At 38.1% G+C, this 20,159-nt stretch overlaps 1 protein-coding gene across 5 annotated transcripts in view; it reads right to left on the bottom strand.

Moving 5' to 3' along the window:
• Window positions 1-20,159, bottom strand: part of LOC144086726 (plakophilin-4-like) — a 40,112-nt gene that overhangs the window by 16,499 nt on the left and 3,454 nt on the right. Inside the window, exons 1-6 of one of the 5 annotated variants that reach the window (XM_077616777.1) lie at window positions 14,476-14,680; window positions 11,872-11,999; window positions 5,701-5,813; window positions 2,131-2,165; window positions 715-846; window positions 38-237 (exon numbers count right to left, since the gene is read on the bottom strand). In XM_077616777.1, coding sequence (XP_077472903.1) covers window positions 38-237; window positions 715-846; window positions 2,131-2,165; window positions 5,701-5,813; window positions 11,872-11,999; window positions 14,476-14,491 — 624 coding nt within the window. In that variant the 5' untranslated portion in view covers window positions 14,492-14,680. Of the gene's footprint in view, window positions 1-37; window positions 238-714; window positions 847-2,130; window positions 2,166-5,700; window positions 5,814-11,871; window positions 12,000-14,475; window positions 14,681-20,159 lie in introns of those variants that run through there. The other 4 variants (XM_077616778.1, XM_077616780.1, XM_077616781.1 and 1 more) reach the window with 4 other exon arrangements.

Raw genomic sequence — 20,159 nt, 5'->3', positions numbered from 1 at the left:
TGGGTTTGCACGGTCCTACGATGTCATAGAAACCTACCTGCGTCGAGGCTTGCCCCTCCGCCCTGGCGGTCTTGACGGGGGTGCTTGTGCTAGTACCCGCACCAGGAAAGGAGTGCTGCATCCTCAGCTCTGATTTGACCACATTCTGGTTGCTGTGGTAGGCGGTGGTCGCATCCTGGTAACCGCTGTCTGAGTACGAATTCATCGGAATTGAACTGTGCGAGTTCCCTATGGACACTGAAAGAGATGGGGTGGGGGTTACAGAGGGTATGTCACTAATGAAGAAGGATTAATAGGTTCTGTGCAAGCAAGAGAGAAGTTATCTCCTTACTGTTCATTTTGGATTTTTCCTCTAAATTTAGTTGTGAGCCCTTTGATGAAAAACACTTAGAGTTTAAATTCCAAGACTGCGACTTATGGTCAGGAAAATGGAGTATCCTTTGGTGTTTTGGGTGTTTTTTTTCCATTTAAAGTCAATTCAATTGGGAAATTGTAACAATAGTTACAGGTAATTTATCCAGTCAAGTCGCTGAAGTATATTGAGTGGTGCCTTGAGATATGAGTGACTCACATTTTAAGTTTTTGATAGTGATTTTCCTTAATTTAATGGAAGAAAAAGATTTGAGATATAGCCATTACAACCCCTGCGATGATTCCCTGGGATTCACAGTAGTAGAAAGGCAAGTGCAGAAGATCAAGAAGACAGAAACAGACCCTCACTTTCATGAGGGGATGACTGTTCGGGAGAGTATGGCGACAACTGCTCCGACTCGATCCTGATGCGGTAATTTGGGGACTGGGAGCTGTCGGTGGGTCGTGACTGGAGGTCCCCCGGGGTGGGGATGTCTGGGAGAAACAGCAAAAAAAGGAATCCGCTTGACTAAATAAATATACTGTACATATTGAGCATATGGACATTTTATTACCTGCTGTTGCCACCTCTTTAATTTCTGCTACATTAAGCCGATAATCATGCAGCATTCAGGTTATGTATTTTACACCTCTGTGCATTTTATTGGGGACTTTAAATAGCCTGCCAGGTTTATTTCTCTCACAAATTGTACATGCATAGCAAAAGATAATTGTGTTGCCTATGTTCACAGTCCAGAATGTACACCCCCTCCTTGACTTAAGATTAAATATGTCAAAAGGGTCATCTATATTCGTGCACATCTCTGATAGCTGAGAGTTCTGGTTAAATTGAGTGTTTGTTGTAGGTGCTAGCAAGCAAACATATATGTGAAGGGGTGATATTCTCCTGTCTCAGTCCACGTGATATGTGGCCGCATTGAAATTTCTGCTGGCTGAAGCCTGGTTTCCACGGCGACGCGGCCACCTCAAACATCAAGTCACATACAGGGCATGACGAGGGTAATTACACACACAAGAACTTGTGTAATTGTTCTCGAAGGGACACACATTCATACCACAGCACGCATGGATAAGAACAAGTGCATTATCGCAGTTCATAGCTGTTCATCATTCTAATAAATAGCAAGCACAACCTCAATTGCAATTTTGCACCTGCATTCCAATGAAATGGCTTACAAATGCGCATAAGTGCAACCGAAATCTCCACAGAATCGAAGCAAGATTGATGACTAGCATAGAATTGCTCATTTATGCAATTAATAATCCATAAAATACATTAGTGATAATCCATTGCTCTCTACTTGGATGATTTGAGAAAGTAAGGTGAAAAGATAGAGGATTTTTGAGAAATTCCTTGGTTTTAAATTGGGGCTCAGAGAAGGTAAGTGAAGAAACAATTATTGTAAAGTCACATTGAGTGGAAAAAAATTGCAAACATTAGAGAGCATCCTGGTATGGGACCATGTTCTCATTTACTGCTTGATTAACAAACATATGCCGCACAGTGGTAAATTCACAAAGTTAATAAGCCGGGAGCAAGAGAAAAATGCACGTGCCTGCATATAATGTGATTGTGGTAGTAAGCATGAATGTTGTAGATTAGTGAGACTCCAAATGTGGATAGTATCAGAGCATTTTTTTAATGAGAAGTGACTAAAAATGTTAAGATGCATAATTTTTACGTGTTTAGTTTCTGTGCATAGAAGTGGCAAAAAAGGGGAAATCTCTCCTCAAACTAATAAGCAATTTCCATCTTACCGGCAGTTCTCCATGGCAGAGACTTCTCAGATGAGCTGCAAGGAAGAAGAGGAAAAGAAAAAGTCAGTATGGGGAACAGTGACACATTGTTGATCCCTGAAAGTACACAAAGGTGTTTTGCTCCTAAAATAACAGAAAATCTTTCATTGAAGAATGGGTAGGGCAGTTTGAAAATGGGGTGTTTTGTGACAGAGAGGATTTAAAGACTTTTGTGTTCAGTCCAAGACAAGTCATGTAATTCTTTATCCCCTTTTACATTGTTTGAAAAAGCTGTCGTTTTCCCAGGTTGTTATTAAGTACCAAAAAATACATCCTGACTTATTTTGGAAAAAAAGAAAATGTACACCCCTAAAAATAGACAGGACCATAGCCCAGTGAAACTTTCTATCATTTCAACATAGTTGCTTAACTCTGGTTTAACCATTGACGCTGATGGAGGCTAATGGCAGGAAATGAGATAAGACGCTACCAGATTGTGCTAAGCAATGCAGTGGAGCATATCAAATAATTTTCTCCCCAATAACTAAAACGATCAAATGCCTTCTGTGATTCCAAAGGAGGTAATAAATTGCTTGTTTTTTCTTGGAAAAATAGGGCCACACAATCATGGCAGGTGTGCAAGATATATACATAAAAGTGCTACAGCAGAAAGCCACATTGAAGCAATTCTAGCCACTCCACCATTTTAAAAACCCATATCACGAAAAAGCTCTTCACATTGTTTGAAGCCGTTTGAGGATGTAGGAGAGAGAGAAAAAATGTTGGTCATTAGAATCAAGCACCCATCGTTACCATGACCCTATACGGCTCGATAAGAAGCTTTAAGGGGCATGACTTTCGGGTGTTGATGGCCACATGCAGGCAATTAAAAGAAGAATTGGACGAGATGTGCTCCAATGAGTCATGCAGAATGGCGATACCTTGACTAGCCACTGTACATGCTGAAAACCACCTGGATGACAGTATGGCAACTTTAGTCTAAATAATATATGTATGTTTGGCCACTCCACCCATGCTGGCAGATATGAAGGAGAAGTCGGGCCTGGAGGTCCATGTAAAGCGCTGTAACATCTGAGACACCCCCGCAGAGATATTGAGTGTGCGGCAGGATCTAAAATGTTAAAGAGTATCTCCTTTGTGCACCAATGCCAAATGACAGCCATTTCATTTGTCCGTGTTTGCCTCTTAAAGAGGTTCGTAAATCTATGTGGGAGTTTTCTGGACAGAATAGAGTGGGACAGGAATGGATAAGTGTACTTGCTGTGCTTTTGATGTAATGTACGTGAGTCCTGCTAAACTAATCACCTGTAACAATAGGTGAGTTGACATCTGCTGGAACATTTTTAGTCCTGGCCTATGTATCTGAATCTCAATATGTGTCAAGGGGGAGCATATTAGTGTGCCTTACATGCATTTAGTTATTTGGTGTATGGAAATACTACACAGAAACCTATTGTGTTTATTATGAAGAACTGTGAAAAGGTAAAAGCAAAAACAGCTACCTTAAGTGAAATGATTTTTTTGCACAAAAAACACACGTTTGTAAATGTTGGAACGTTGACATAATTGCCGTCTCTCTAAATTCCACCCTAGTGTATTTCAAATGAAACAAACAAGATGTGCTTTAACAAAACAGTTTTTAGTTAATTTGAGATTATATCCATCCATTTCCAGGAATCCCCATGCCATACTAAAATACTACTGAATAAAGTTACCGTATTATAGCCCTCTGGAATGTGTATGCTGCATGGCTCATCAATCATTAAACTCATCGTAACCATCTATTCTGCCAGTTCCCACGATAAGGAATTTAGGTCAAGGTATTCAATCAACTCTCTCCAAAACTAGCAATTTTCTATTAATGGCAAGGCTTGCCATTTTTGTTTAAAATCTGTCAAGAACATCCTAAAAAAGGGCACCTCAAGAAACGCATTAATCGCTGCTAAGAGCCATTGATAAAAATGTATCCATAGTTAACCATAATTAAAACTTTGCCAAAAGTATTTTTAGGAATCCAAAAAGCACTTCCTGCTTTGAATAGGGCCCTTGTTAATATTAAGTTATTATTAAGTCTGCAAAAAAATTCTACAGTATAATCCAAACACTGGCTGTGAGTCAACATTAACATCTAAACAGTGTTTAACTCTACAAATGCTTCATGTCATCAAATCGTTCAAGACCATTTGAAGGAAAAAAAATACACATTTGATTAAAAGCCAACCATGATGTCAGGTCACTGCAGAGGGGGTTTAAAAAAAAACTAATATGCATTGTTTTTGGAATAAGGGGTGAGTGTTTTGGAAACATACAGCTGACTGTGACTCTAAAATCAGATTTACATTCTTTGAAAATATGAGGTTCCACTCACAAATTAGGAATATTTTATACCTGCGGCTTTTCAGACTCTTTATGGCATCGTCTGAGCAATCTGAATAATGCAGGGATGAATAAAACTAACAATAAATTACTGGGAAAAGTTCTTGACCATCTAGTCAATGCCAATAAAGTGATTTAAGGTGCTTATACTGAAATAATGGTCAATGTGTCACTAATGCTTAATAATACTCTGATATATGAGTTTAATTCATTTGTAAACAAGCTCAAAAGATGAGTGCCACCTTTTATTTGACATCAGACAATCTATACTGCGTATCATATTCAAGCTGATCATTCCCATTTTTGCTTGCAATATATAGCAAAATAAAACAAAAACAAATTTCAGTAGGAGCATTAATAATTCAAGTTATCACAGCATTAATAACTACAAAGATGTATCTATATAATGCGGTATTTTGAAATGATGGCCTGCTGAGTACTAGAAGTCGCTGCGACACCTATGCCTTTGTGAAATAATGGCAACTCTCTTGAGTTACTGCATTCCGCTGGCGCTTTTTGTAGGTTTGCAAGCTTGAGCGCAAGAATATATCATCGTATAAGAGTACATGGCCTAGAAAAAAAAATCATACTTTCAGCCCTTAACAAACCTGAATGCAGCATCTCAGATGGAAAGCAGCTCAAAGATGAAATACAAAGTACTCATTTTTAAACCGTTTACAACAATTCTTAAGCCCAAATAGAACCTATATCTGCACTATATCTGTGTATAGTATATCTTCTGTCAATAGCATGTTTAAAACTGTGGCTTTTTAGCATGTCACTTGTAAATTGTAAAGAAAAACTGTCATTCTAACTTTTGAAGACAAAAAAATAAAAATAAACATTTAATATTATGGTTTTAAAGCAGGTTAAAAATGACTTTTAAAAAAGGGGGTCGAAGGGGCCACATCCCACAACAAACCCAAAAGCTTTTGACGGTCACTGGTTTCAGGAATAGTGTCATGCTAAGCAAATAACACTCCACTACAATGTGTGTTGACACAACACAACGCTCAGCGTTTTCACTACAAATGGCAGTTGTAAATAGCGCTTTTATATTCTATTTGTAGCCTTCCAGTATAAAAATAAATAAGTTGTAACACACTATTCAACTTTGCTCTTCTATGTACATTAGGTTTGTATATGGTACTGGTATATAGTGCAACCATACACTGTAATAAATCGTTTCATTACCTGCTGCTTCCAGCACCTGGTGACTCTGCATCGAGTCTGCATCTTTCCAGTTGATTGGCCACAATCTGCCTCTCAACCTCCAGCTCCCGCGTAAGCCTCTCAAACTGGAGTTCCTGTGCACGTATAGAAAAAAGAAAAAAGAGGGAAGAGGAGAAGTGGAGGTCAGTTATACCTAAGAATACAAACACACAGTAAAGTCCCAAGTCACGATATGTTTTCATTGATGGCCATGTGACCTACTTGTGATGAGCAACATAGGACACAAGTACATATTTACATTGACAATCGTAAGTCTACGTCCTCAAAACATGTCTGGCATGGTACCAAGACAGACATGTGGGAAGCATGTCAGGATATGAAGTTCCCAGGAGATATACCACACAAAGCAGATTTTTATTTTCTTTGTTGTTTTAATGAATGACATTAGTGCCATGTTGATTGGTCATTTTCTGGCTTTAATCAGAACTGAAAACTGCTACAGTTCGGCCTCATTACCAAAGATGTGACTGCTCTCCAAAAATGTGTGTAGATTGTGCACCAACAAATACACACAATTGTCAACTATGCACCAATCACACACCCAAAAGTGCCTCTTCCCTATGTAACATATGATGCCCTTGGTGGTTCAGTTGCTTTGGAAGTGGTATTGAATTTAGGAATAGAGTAAGTAATTACCTATCATAATTCTGGTTTTTACTTGCACCGTCATACTACAGTGACAAGATAGAGCAAATACCCTCAATGTGGCGCACATATGCAGTAATTAGAGATGTCGTCCAAAGCACCCCCTTGCCGGATTCCCTGCGTGCCACTAAGAGCATTTTTTCTAGCCTTATTCATTATGACTAGGAGCCGATGACAGGATTCTCAGACCTCTCATGTAAAAAAAAGCCTTCTCAACACTCTGTTAAATTCAGCACCCCAATTGGCAGAGAGCACCAACCGTGAATGGAGTAGCTCTTCAACTGTAAGGAGACGAAGGAAGGTCACTTGATTGTTGCTTCAGATCAGCCTACTTTCCACACTAAGTTTTCAGTGTTCTTTGGGTGCTCTCGCCAATATATAACAGATCACCCAACCCCCTCTAACTGCTGTGCAATGCCCTCCACTGCTCTAATCTCCATCACCTCAATAGATAAGCGGAGCTAGGCTGGAGGCTGGTGGTTCCACAATCAGAGCTTCCCAGGGGTTTATGGTGAGGAAATGAGGGGCTGATATGAGATGCAATTTAGCATTGGAGAGCAAATACAATGATGGAAAAAGTGAGGATCATGCTCAAGAATCCGGAAGGAAATGTGAAAGGGAACTATAAAGTGACTTATTTAGTTTTGGCCATTAATTACATTGAAAAGACAAGGGCAAGATAGAAAGTTAATCAGAGGGAAACAAAATGCTTAAGGGAGGGGTACCTTCTTTTGTCATATTTGATAAAACAGTTTAACAAAGGATCAAAGTCATAAGGTTATAGTAGAAACTAGTTAATTTAAAAAAAATCTTTGGAAAACACGACTTAATTCTTTTAGCTGTACAATACCAGTCCAAGTGCACATTTTGTTCCCCAGAAAGTTCCTTGACTGTTTACATTCAATTGTACTTGTATAATGACAATAAAGGCATTCAATTCAATTCAAAACAGCAAGAATATGAAAAGCCCTCAATTGATGAAACCTAATGATCACTTATTTATGCGATGCTTTCGCCTGAGGGGTAAAAAATCAAATAAAAACTCCACTTAATTGCATCCTTTTTGTCCAGATGAGTTTTTCACAACACTTTTTTTTTGTTTTTAGAATTAAGCTCACTTGTGTCTGCTTAAGCATTTCCCTATGGCTACAATCCTTAACCAATAGAGACCCATTGCTTTCCTTATTAGCTTTTGATACAGAGTGATGTGGCAAAATGGACCTCAGGCAAATAAAACAAAACATAGAAGGTGCAAATGGAAAAAAAAGGTTGCACTTGCTTCATTATAACAATACCTGGAGGAAAACATTTTTAAAATTCCGAAGGTTACTTAACAATAGCGCAACTATCCATGGTTGGCATAAGGCTTACATTGGAAAAAGTGTGTGGAGGCAAGCCATTTGTCCGATATTAACAGAGCCTCCGGTATCCCTTTATTTGCCAGAAGTACTAGAGCTGAGTCAGATCCTGTACCCCCTTGTGTCCAAATAAACAGAAGACGGCACGCCAGCTAAGCCACGCGATGGACACGCTTCATCACCATAGCTGCTGACAATACAAGAGCTGTGTGAAATGCCTTAAGCGCCTTCTTGTTAATGCTGATTCAGCACACTAAAAAGGTCTCTGTAACCTTAAATGTCATACATTTAAAGAAAAAACAAATTGCCAAGATCCAAATCATTCACTTTTCTCTGTTACATGGTCTCAGTTAGGTTCAAACACAATTGCGTCTACGGTTTCATTCTTTTTCATTCTTAGTTGTTCATAGGTAATACATTTCCACAGTGGTTAATTTACTTTTGGAATTGTAAGCAACATTCCCTTGTCAATTCAAAGGATTAATTCATTCATTTTCTGAACCGCTTATCCTAGCAAGAGCTGCGGGGGGTGCTCGAGCATCCTAATAATTGAATAACCTGTGATACCGCAGCACAATATAGTGGGAGAACACAGTAACGCATTTGTCCTTTGTATGAGGGGAACGTACTGCTTTGACTGGTGTGGTGATCAGGGAGTTATTTATAATTACATAGATGACAGTGATGTTTATGAGTATTAACAGTCAGGTGTTGTGGGAAATTTTCCCCGAGCTACATTTTAGACAAGACAGTGTTGCGCCAGCATGATGCAGTGCTCCTTTGGCATCTTGTCACCCAGGTAGCAGATTGTCTCCTTTTTCCTCTTTTCTTATTTTCAGCTTTCCTCCACATTGACAGCTGCCTGCCACAATACATTTAAAGAATGCTTCAAAGGTGACAGCCTATCTAACTCTGCCATTCTCCATCAAGCCTCTGCTCTCTCTTTTTGTCCTTTCCACCCTTCATCCTCGCCACCACATCCAAGTGTTTTGTCTTTTCCATTGCACACCAGAGCACTCTCCTTCACCTGCCTTCCGCCCCTGCAAATGTGTCGCACTCCTCCTTCCTTGCAGGGTAATTGCCTAGAGCCGGGCTTCCATTTTGATGTTCATAATCGAGGCCACAATGCTTACGGGTCTAAATTTCCTCTTGCCTTTGTCACAGTACCGGCAGCACCATGGAGAGGAAGGCAGATAAGAAACGGAGGCGTGGAGAAAAATGGACAGTCAATTGTAATTAGAGGGCTTTATTCACTTACTCCTACCAATGTAGGAGATTATTGAGCACAGAGCGAAAATATATCTTCTCTGGCAGGAAATTGTGTAGTGGCAAAAAGGCTAGCTATGTCCTTTATATATACTGCAGAATACTGTACCGCTATAGTTGTATAGCCATCTGTGGAAAACATTGTGGTTGTAGATTTGCTCTCGCTGTTTTTCTTTCAAGTTCAGCACAACTTTTAAGTCGAAAATAACGATTAGGTGATGATTGTCCACATAGCATATTGATTCCGTAAGGCCTACACATTCGTTTAAACACCTGAAAGGAGAATTACTAAAACGTAGGATGACACTGTTCATGAATAAACAACGCATCATAGAAATGCATCTTCCATTCAACTAAGGCCAAAAAAGTATTCTTATTAAAAATTTAATATAAGAAACCTTTGAACAACTGAGTCAATGAACGTCAACAAATCATACCTGCACGGCATGACCTTTGCACCTCAATTTTGAACAACAGACAAACTGTTGTCAAAATATGATAAAAGAGAGAAAAGGCTTTACAAATAGAAATGAATTTGGCCATGATCACTTCATTCACTGATTGCGCTCACATATTTCTGTGCAACCAACTACATCCCAAAGGTTATTAATAAAGAACTATTATATTCTGTATGTCCATGAGAGCGAAATAATCATCCGAATCACTCCCACCAAGAAATGTGATTGTATCTAAATATCAAAATTTCACAGTTGTTAAAGCCTTAAAATTGACTAGTACAAATCACAACCGAATGCAGAATCTAAGTGGTCAGAATTAGCAATTCAATGCTGATTTCAATTTTGAAGCCACTTTACAAAGTTCATAACATTATTCAGTTTTACTTAAATGTTTTACAATATTTCATATCTGAATAGCCCTATACCTACAAAAAACACAGATGGTAACTGTCTTTTTTCAAAACATGTTCACTATCCAAGGTTATCAGAACTTAGTTTTAAAAAAAAGAAAGTGCAGTTGGTTCTTGTTTTGACTGTCTCATGGTTTGTGTTGTTTGTACCATAAGATAGAAAATTCTAATATTCACATTTAACTCAAAATCGATAGGTTGTAATAACAAATTATTTAAAAAGTTTTATGTACAGGTTGTAGCATGTACTGGGGTTCAAAGCATATTGCTGATCACTGAAAAGAAGAAGAAAAAACCAACTGTTGCTGTTCTAACATGTTGATATTTTATAAAGCACACTGAACATTGACAACTCATTTTACGGAAGAATGAATGAACGCAAGAGGTTAATAATTAACTCAAATTCCAGTACTATTAGTCTGCAGGAATTCCTCACCTATTTACCAAAGAGGCTTTAAAAAGAAACTTTAATCTTTAAAATTGTGAACTTTCCTTCTGTTATTGAATTATTCACACTTTCAAAATGATTAGCAATTGAGGAATCAGCTACACTGACTGATTCCTAAACATTTTTTTGTTAAGGAATCATAGCCATATTAAAAATGTAATTTTTTTTGGCAACGCCTTAAATATATCCAATTTTGCCATGATGTAATTACACTACATACTTTGAATACCAACTCATACAAATTGATAAGTTTGGAATACAAAGCAAATGAACCAGCAGGAAGAATGCAGCTATAAAATGTTAGTGTCCGTTTCCTTGTTTGGGCATGTGGGCAAAGTCTGCCTGCTACAGTGAGGGAGAGGAACATTTTAAACATCCCCAACACAAATAACAGGAAATTAAGAAGCAGTACATGCAAAAAACCACTACTGAAGAACCAGAAAATAATAAGAGACTTACCAGCTTATTAGACATCCTTCCCTCTAAACCAAAACGTCAGCCAAGTAAGCGAGCATGCTTACGCCAAGAGTAGGATTCCTCGAAAATCTCAACAATGAAAGGAAAACCTCAAGCAAGTAAAGGGGAAGAAAAACACTCTGAAGTCCCTGATATCATTTCCTCCTCTTTCATTCTCACCCACTCTCTCTTCTGCCTTTCCCACTCCCGGTCATTTTACACTATACAAGAGGAATCCCCTTGGAGGCAGTTCTGCGTAGCCGGCGGTCAATGAACACCACAAAGCTCTACCAGACGCGTCACTCTTGTGAGGATATCTGCTCAAACCGGACAAGCCACTACCAAGGATCCTCTGGGGAAGGAAGTGACATCGACAGGTGCTGCCTCCTTCCTTTCCTTACTCGGGCAAACAAAGACTACTTTCTTCCAGGAAGCTGCAATGTTAGTTCTGTGTGGTCTTTGTTAATAAATAGCACATCAGTCAACAGTCATTGCGGGGATAAATGAAGTGTCACTGACTGGTGGATTCCTAGCCTGATAGAGTCCAGAACAAAAGCTAGACTGGATAACTAATAGAAGCTAGAATACATCACTTAAATCGTAGAAATCTGTTTTTGATACCTGAAAAAAGTTCTGATTAATAAATACATGAAAACCAGTGGTCCTGCATTTTAAGATAGTGGTTTCCTGATTTTATAGTCTTATGCAGTATAGAATATATATTTTACTGATCTGTTAACATGGGTATGAGATCGACGTTGGATCAGTATTGTCAAAACATGTTGAAGAAAAAAAAATGGATCCATTGTAAGTAAACAAAATCAGCACTTTCACACCTTTAGCTTAAGATGGAGTTCCACTTCAACAAAAAATACATTTGTACTACTATATGAATATACTGCAGTTCATCATTCACTTAAATGAATGCAGTAAATAAAGTCACATTTATTAAAAAATATCCATATTTTAGCCGCAGGATTGAAAAAAACAATCAAGTGGTACATGGTGTTGTTCCTTGAAACTTTTATAATGCGAATAAAGTGCCTTATCTCAGTAAAAGTTGTCAAAATACAAGTGATAAGCCACGCTACCTGTTCTTTGACAGACGCCAGTATATTGTTGGCCATGCTTTTCAGCTCCATATTGCGGCCACTCGAACGACTGCGGGACAGAAGCCCTTCCTCCATCACTGGGTTCTGCTCAGGAACTGGCATTCCTCCTGAAGACACCAAGTGAATACGCACATGATCAGTATTGACCGCAGAACTTGTGTATACATCATCCTCTCCTTGATTCTTATTGACAGCAAAGAGAAGTGCTTTCAATGGTCATGAGCCACCACCAATAGGGGTACAAAAATGCACACCCAAATAGAAGGACACCATATGGCCTGAAGACTGTGAATCTGCAAATTGAGGCCATATGGCCTTGAAAAAACAACTCACAGTATGAGTAATGATTTATACATTAGGAAGAAACATACAAGCTAGAACAGGACATTGACGTATAAGTTAAATTTGTTTTGTGACCAAGCTTGTAAGTCAAAATTATGCATACTCATCCTTTTTTTTTGCATTTTACATTGACCATAAGACAATATTCTTTGGTTTTGACTTTTTAATCATTAATTCATTTTCTGAACAGCTTATCCTCACAAGGGTCTTGGGGGATGCTGGAGCCCATCCCAGCTGATTTAGGGCACCCGGTGGGGGACACCCTGAATTGGTGGCGAGCCAACCGGAGGGCACAAGGAGAGGCAACAAGCCTTATTTTCCAAGGAAAATTATGTAGTCTATTGGCGATTTTAAAATCTGTGTTATTTCACTGTTATTTTTTTTAAACATGCCAAATTTATTTGGTTGAGTCTCCAACTCCTTCCACTTTCTGAAAAGACCAGCCTGAGTGTTGTTCCTTTAGAGGGAAAATAGACTGTCCTACATAGTCTTGGAGCATTAAAATAACACAGTTCCCCCTAGAGACGGATGGGATGGAATGATAATCATAAATATCACTTCAATTAAACAACAGTAACTTATATGGTTACTGTGCACTTCGCTTGTTAGTATACAAACAGGTGGATCCCTCGAGTATCTGCCCAACCATTAAATTTGATTTTATACAGTCATGTCAATATTTTCTAAGACCTCATTAAGTTAGCCAGTGGTGGCTTTGTACAAGCAAGATTATATGCACCTTGGATGCTGGGAGGTGAACATCTTTTGCTCTGGAGGGAGTCTCAAAGCCTCTTTCAGGATAAGATTTATAGACAATTTTAAAAAACATATAAATACATTAAAACAAACGCACATGTACTATTAAAAGCCTGCATGTACCTCATAACCATAGGCAATAATAATTCCGCACTGTACTCTAAACACTAACCCACAGACAGCTGCCCTCTACTGACAAACCACTAACTATAATTACACAATTAATCAGCCTTGATACAAAAAGAATCAAATATATAACTCTTAAGATTGATAGATGCTTGTGCATAACATAACTACAAGGTTATAGTCGCTTATTTGCAGAAAAAGCCTGCATTAACTCGACATTCTGGAGATAGCAGAGGTACTATATATAGAACAAAATAGCAGTCCTCCATTAAGAAATAGCCCATTTAGTGGTCTTTTGTTGCTTGACTTATCGCGATGATATGCAGGTGTGGAGACAAGAAGATTATCCAAAGCCTGACTAATTGAGTCAATTTGACTTGCAGACAGCTCTTGCTTTAAAGGCTTAAGGGGTCATATACCCTCCATGTATGTATGCCTGCCAACATGAAACGAGCCACCGCTTCCACCTTAGGCAAATGACATCCTTTAACTCCAGCTTGAAGTCACTTTGACAGACACTCGTTTTGTTTACAGTGAAACTATGAAACGTTTTGTTTGTAGCGTGAAATAAAGAGGGGATTTATATGAAATACGCTCGAAGTCCTGCGGCTGTTCAAGTGAAAAAAAGAATTCTGGGATAAGGCGCCAAAGTGGCAGCTCTTCAAGGCATCTGACTTGATTTTAGTCATGTGCTAGCTTTGGCCCTCAATGACAGACACTACCCCGGTGTATCCACACGGAATCATCCAAGACGCCCTCCCAATTTTACTTCTCAGACATTAATAGTCTTCATTTCCCTACAAACTGTCTCCATCTTTTCTTCCTACACACTTCAGCTATGGAACTCAAAAGCAGGGATGGGTGGGGGGCTATATTCTCAGAATGCAGCCAGGAAATTTCAATTTGACTGAGCGCCTCCTTGACACACCGTGAAGCTAAACACACACTGGGAAGTATGAAACCGAAAGGTTACCGACACAGCTGGAGAGAAAAAGTTTCAGCATGAAATCTTAAAACAGTGACTTCACCTTGTACAGAGAACTTCCACTTATCAAATGTAATACAGTACATTTTCCCTTTCCATACCCACTAAAGCTCACAGCATATTTCACTGATCCAAATATTCTTCCTTATTCACATACTTTTTGAAATATATTGTATATATACCACAATGATAAAAAGGCAATGTGCACATTCTTCCTCAGTGAATGAATAATAACTGTTTTCGTGTGAAATATATCCTCCCCAACGCGTCGTACGTCTCCGTACAAAAGTCAAACACAGGAATTAAAGGCATTGCAAAAATAATAATAATTTAAGTATAGTTGAGAAAAAAAAACCTTTGATTTCTCATCCTACCTTTGAAATTCCCCATTATAGATGATCCAGAATCCAAATATCACTGTCCAAAAAACCTTGAGACTTAACTAACGATGCCATTGTCACAATGTTACTGTTGTTTAAGCGACCAAAACCAACTGGCTCTTCAACATTTCTGTTTCTCTTCAAATGTCATAGAACAAAACAGCCCTATCGGCCTGCCGGGTAAATAGCTGTGTTGTGTCATCAAGTCCCACTGGAGCTAAACTATGAAGTAGGTGAGAGAGGCGGAGTAAGAAGCCCAGTCTGTGTAGTTTTTGAAGGCGTGTAATTAGGTTAATACAGAAGCACAGCATACAGGTAGTTCCCAATGGTTAAAAGATGACCGCATTTTGGTCCAAACAAAACACGTCTGATTCAAGGTGTTTACTATCCCTTCAATTTTAAAGACTCATAAGTTAAAGTAGCAGTGTATTTTCATCCCCATTATTTAACATGGGAAAACTGCTGTAAAAAAAATGTGCAAACAAACAAACTATGACTCTTTGAACATATTTTGTTTGATCATAGACATGTAACTATTTTTTGGGTAGCTTTGAACACTAAACAAAGCAGAATGGACTTTCAAAACATTTGCATCCACAAGAAACTGTTTTGAGAGTACCAGTAGCCAAACAAACCCAATAACAAATTATCCAAATATGGTAGGGTGATTTGTCTTTGTACGCAAAGCTAGAACAGAGCAGCCTGCCAAGTACTTTCTTAACCTGACCCCACCCTGACTTAACACAACACGCTGTCCATTCAAGTGACCTCAGAACTCAGCCACTCCTCGGAAATTCTTACACAAGTACTTTTTGACTGCATCTACTTTATCATGAATGAAATGAAACTGAAGGTGCTGGGGGAATAGGGCAAGTTGAAGAATGCAAATGTTGGACAAAGTATAATACTGTACAATAACCATGAATACAAAGTTGAAAAAGTAATTTCTAGTAGATTGCACGAATTACATTATTCATATATTTAAAAAGTATTTATTCCTCCTGACCCATCTGAAATCTGCATGTAGTACGTTGTCTCCTTCCTTGCGGAACACTGAAGTAGAATTCCTAATATTAGCCACATAGCCTGAATTTACATGCATACATGAAACCAAATGAAAAGGTTAAAGCAAGAAATTGGAAAATACATCCATCAGATGCTATGCCATATCATAATTTCCTAACTAAAAATCCATATAATGTCCAGGTTGAATTGTTTTTCCCTTGACTTCACAGTCCCCCCTTTTTTAGTTATTAAATATTCAATTAATCGTTCAAACATCAAAATATAGTAAAAGGCATTTGTGCAAAACCTGAAAAAATGGTTGTTTGAGAATTGGAATTGATGCCACAGTTAATAGTACCGTCTGTCTGGAAAAACAACATTTGACTTCAAATTGGGCATTAATTTGGATAAAAGAGCAAAGCTTTGAGTTTGATCCTGTCACATTCTTGTGTGTGTGTATGTGGGGCAGTGGGACTGTAATCAGCTTTTGTATTTCAAATTTATAATCCTGAGTTGGTGAGGTGACATTTGCAGGTCGAAATATAAATCCAAAGCACAAATGTATTCCCATGATTCTAGTCTTATTTTAAGGGGAGAAACTGTTGTCATGTGGAGTAGAAAAGTACCCCTGCCAGTCATCCGCAGGCTAATTTGTCTTTGAGGCACACCAGGACACCCACATTAAAAACAAAAGACGAGGAAGATTAGCAGCCATGCATATGAGTCTGAATTTAAGCGTCTCATTTAAAGCGAGTCAAATGCTGATTGCTCTGACTTTCGAAGCTCCAAGGGGCTGAGAAAACGGCTTGGAACATACAAGCAAGCTGCATCTCTGCTCAAGCAAATTACAGGGCGGGACCAAGACAACAAGAATACCGTGATGATAAAATCACATCTTATTCATTCACAAGGCACAAACAAACCAACAACCAATCACACTAACATTCACACTGAATTTTACTTTTGAATCTTCAATTAAGCCAAGGTGATTTTTTTTCAGGCAAAACACTTTTATCCTAAACCTCAAAATAGGAGAAAAATAGGCACATCAACTGTTAACTCATTATTAACGCTTCTTGACTTTAAATGCCAATACATCACTGTGTTCATAATGTTGTTCATATTTACTCAGAAATGGTTTATTTCCTGAATTAACTTCAAAGTAGTCAAATAGCACATAATTTACTACTCAAAGTTCAAGATTCAACAATAAACCCTACGCACATGATAATTATTTAACAATAAACCAACTAAATGGTCAATAGCGAATTTGTTTTTGGACCATTTTGATTCTCCGAAAACCTATTCGTATGATTACTATTATTCACAAATGGACATATACTTTAGTGTGCCTCGTTCAATAAATGCTACTTTGTTTTCTTTCATGTAGATGATTTTAACAGTATGCAACCCCTTTGTTTGAGGTCTTTGGACTATGAAAATAATGTGCTGCTTTTCATTACTCGGCTTTTTGCAGAGTGGTTTCCAATTCAAGTATGGTAAAATGCATGCTTTTTCAGAAATATTGACGATGTTTTGATTGGAACTATACCAAAGGAATTCATTTATTCAAGGTTTACTGCTGTGTCATTTGTTCTTTGCACAACACTGCGCTGCAAAATCTCTGTAATCTCTATTAACTCATCAGAGGCAAGCAGAAGTATGTGGTACAGCAGTGCAGAGGGCAGCATTTTGGAAGAAATGTCATGAAACAGGATTTTCAACCTGCTGTCATGTGGCTTTTCCTACCATATCTCTGATGCAAAAACTATGTGCAAACTAGGTGCAGTTTTGTTGTGTATTTGTGAATGTGTATATAAGTGATTTTGGTGTGTTGCTTGTAATTAGTACAAGGGTTGATTAGATAAACAGTAGTACTTTGGGAAAGGTTGGATCAAATATGTCAAGTTTATAAATTATAGTATAAGATGTCATTAGGCAATTTTTAGCTTTGACTTCTCTGCTAAATTTTGACACACCAGTGCTTTTTATGACCGAGTAAGCAAAAGTTGGAGGGGTAGTAATGGGAAAATAAAATTTAAGCTGTTAAATACAACTTTTACTGGACGTTTACTGTCGGAAGTACACACTGAATTATGTACTGTACTATATTCTTAATACTGCCCCCAAAAAACAGTATCACTACACTACACTACTGCAGTATCACTCCAGCCTAATGAGTTGTTTGCTGAACCTTTCTCAGTGTGTGCTTCTGTCTTGCCTAACTGACCAAGACCCCAGGGTAGAAGAAGGCTCAATGAATTAACATACACATTAGGGTAAAACTGTTTAAAATCTCTACTATTTGGTCATTACATTTTATGAGGTACAATATCATAATCATTTTCACTTTACGGAATGTATGTAATTTAGGAGGTGTTGTAACTCTTAAGTTATTATTAGTTGTGGTTGGTGCGTTTAACTCTTTAGTGAACTGAACAGCCAAAAATACTTGGTTTCTTACAGACACAATCAACACGAGGGAGAATGTCTGCTTTTCCAGAGTGGAAATAGTCACATGTGCACTGGCTGTCAGGCTGTCCATCATTAGCCTAAACAAGGCAACCCCAGAGCCTTATTAGAAGAAGCAGATAGTAGCTCTTCTGCTGACAATGGTTTGAATTGGGTACAGGTGGTTCTGTAGGATCACTTCTTCTTCTGAATTACATATCACATTTCCACCAGTTATTTGCAAAGTAATACGAAGCAGAAAATAACTAAACATTCCCTGAGCTGCTAAACTGCACTATATTAACTTGGAAATAAGAAACGGGTCAATTCTACAACAATACGTAGACAAAAGCTGAAGGTGTTTATTCACCAGCTACACCCTTCCAGGAAAACCTTTGACAAATGAGAAACAACTAAGACTAATACACTTTGACAGACAGCATATAGAATTCCTATTGGATGTAAATCCTTTAAATAGAATTAGTATTTGAGCTGTGAAGACACACTTTATCCTGACTCGTGTCATTAGACATGTGCATTTAACACTCTGGTGCTTTCCTGGAAGCTGACAATGAACAAAGAGGATGTGTGTGGGGAGGACCTTTACAGAAAAGATGACGTTTAGTGAGATTATTGAAAATTAAAAACCACGTGCGACGTCTTACCAACAGCATAATAAAGCAGGGTTTCTCAAAATTTGAATTAGGAATTTAATATTTTAGGAAGCACATACCGAATAAGGAGAAGAACAAACAAGGAAAAGACATGATTAAATACACACGCTACCCAATGAACGCAACTGTGCTATCGGGATCTAAATATATTTACTGACATTTTTTAGGAACAAGGAAATCAATTACGAATTAAAATATACATTATTAGAACGCATCGATAAACATCGAAATTCCTGCAGAGGTAAATGTAATTTCAAGTGAGGCACTGGGCCAATAACACTGATGTGCTATAGACCTCTTGTATGGGGTTTCACATTCATCATTGCCAACAGGCAATACAGTGGCAATTGCTTTTTTCTCTATACAATACATCGTTGCATCCCCATATACAAAAGATTAGCTCCTTCTTTCAGCTGAGTGATAAATGATTGAACAGCATTTCCGCTACAACAGGATATTGTATATGATGTGTGATCACCTAGGGAGCAAACGCATCCAAGCAATAAAAAGAAAGCTTGGAGTTGTAGAAACAAGAGGCGGCACTTGAGGACTCCCCGAGACAAAAGCAAAGCAGGAGAAATCAGCCTGGTTGTCATATTTCAGGCTGCATTCACTACTTGATAATGCATCAATGTAGACTTGCATAAAGACATTTTCCCCAGTGTAGAAGAGCTCGGTGCACCTTTTATCTGTTGCCTTACAGTTACAAGCTTGTCAGATTTAATACCTACAAAATATTCTTTGACGAGGAGTGGGGGCAAATGCAACACAAGCTTGGATGAAAAACAGCCCACATTTGACTCAAGTGCCAAAGGCTTGTCATTTTATATTTTATAATATGTGAAATGTCATGTCAACAGTATTATTCATGTTCAATTACCAATCCAGGTAAATCAGTATTGTAACGATCTTCTAAATGTCTCGACATTTTAAGATAAAATTTCACAGACCAACCCTGCTGACAAACATCAGAACAATAAAAGATTTTGCAGTGCCACCTTTAGATGGGGGTCATCCACCATTTAAGGCTTTCAAGATTAGAGCAATCTTTTGGCCTATCTTTCTTTTTTTTGTAGCTTTGACTTGAAAAATTGATGCTCAATGCGGTCGTTTCACTGTACAATACTAGCTTCAATACTATAGCGGAAGGTAGTTGGTTCAAATCTTATGGAGACAAACTAACCCAAATTTCTATGCAAGTCAGAATGTACCCTGACATAGTATATTACAAACCCAGATTTATGTGAATACATCTTCAAAGCATAGCTTTGTACTTCATAATATAATGGTCAACTTTTGCAGTATTATTTTGTCCTTTTTGACATAAAAGAGGTGGAAATAAAAAGTCAAATGTATTGATTCATTCCCAAATTAATAAAAAAAGATCCATCTATCATTAAAATAATTGGTGGTTAAATCTCTTGCATTCTTCTAATGTAGCCTTGGCTGAAAACACTGCCTGGCAGTAGCAGTTTATTCTAGCCTAGTCTCTCCAGTCATGATTTTCAGAGGACATTGTCTTAAAGAATTCTAGTTAAAAGACATAAT

The sequence above is a fragment of the Stigmatopora argus genome, chromosome 13 (genome assembly GCF_051989625.1).
Source record: "Stigmatopora argus isolate UIUO_Sarg chromosome 13, RoL_Sarg_1.0, whole genome shotgun sequence".
Taxonomy (NCBI): Eukaryota; Metazoa; Chordata; class Actinopteri; order Syngnathiformes; family Syngnathidae; genus Stigmatopora; species Stigmatopora argus.
Note: the sequence above shows the minus strand (reverse complement) of the source record. Positions and strands in the feature narration are given on the sequence as shown.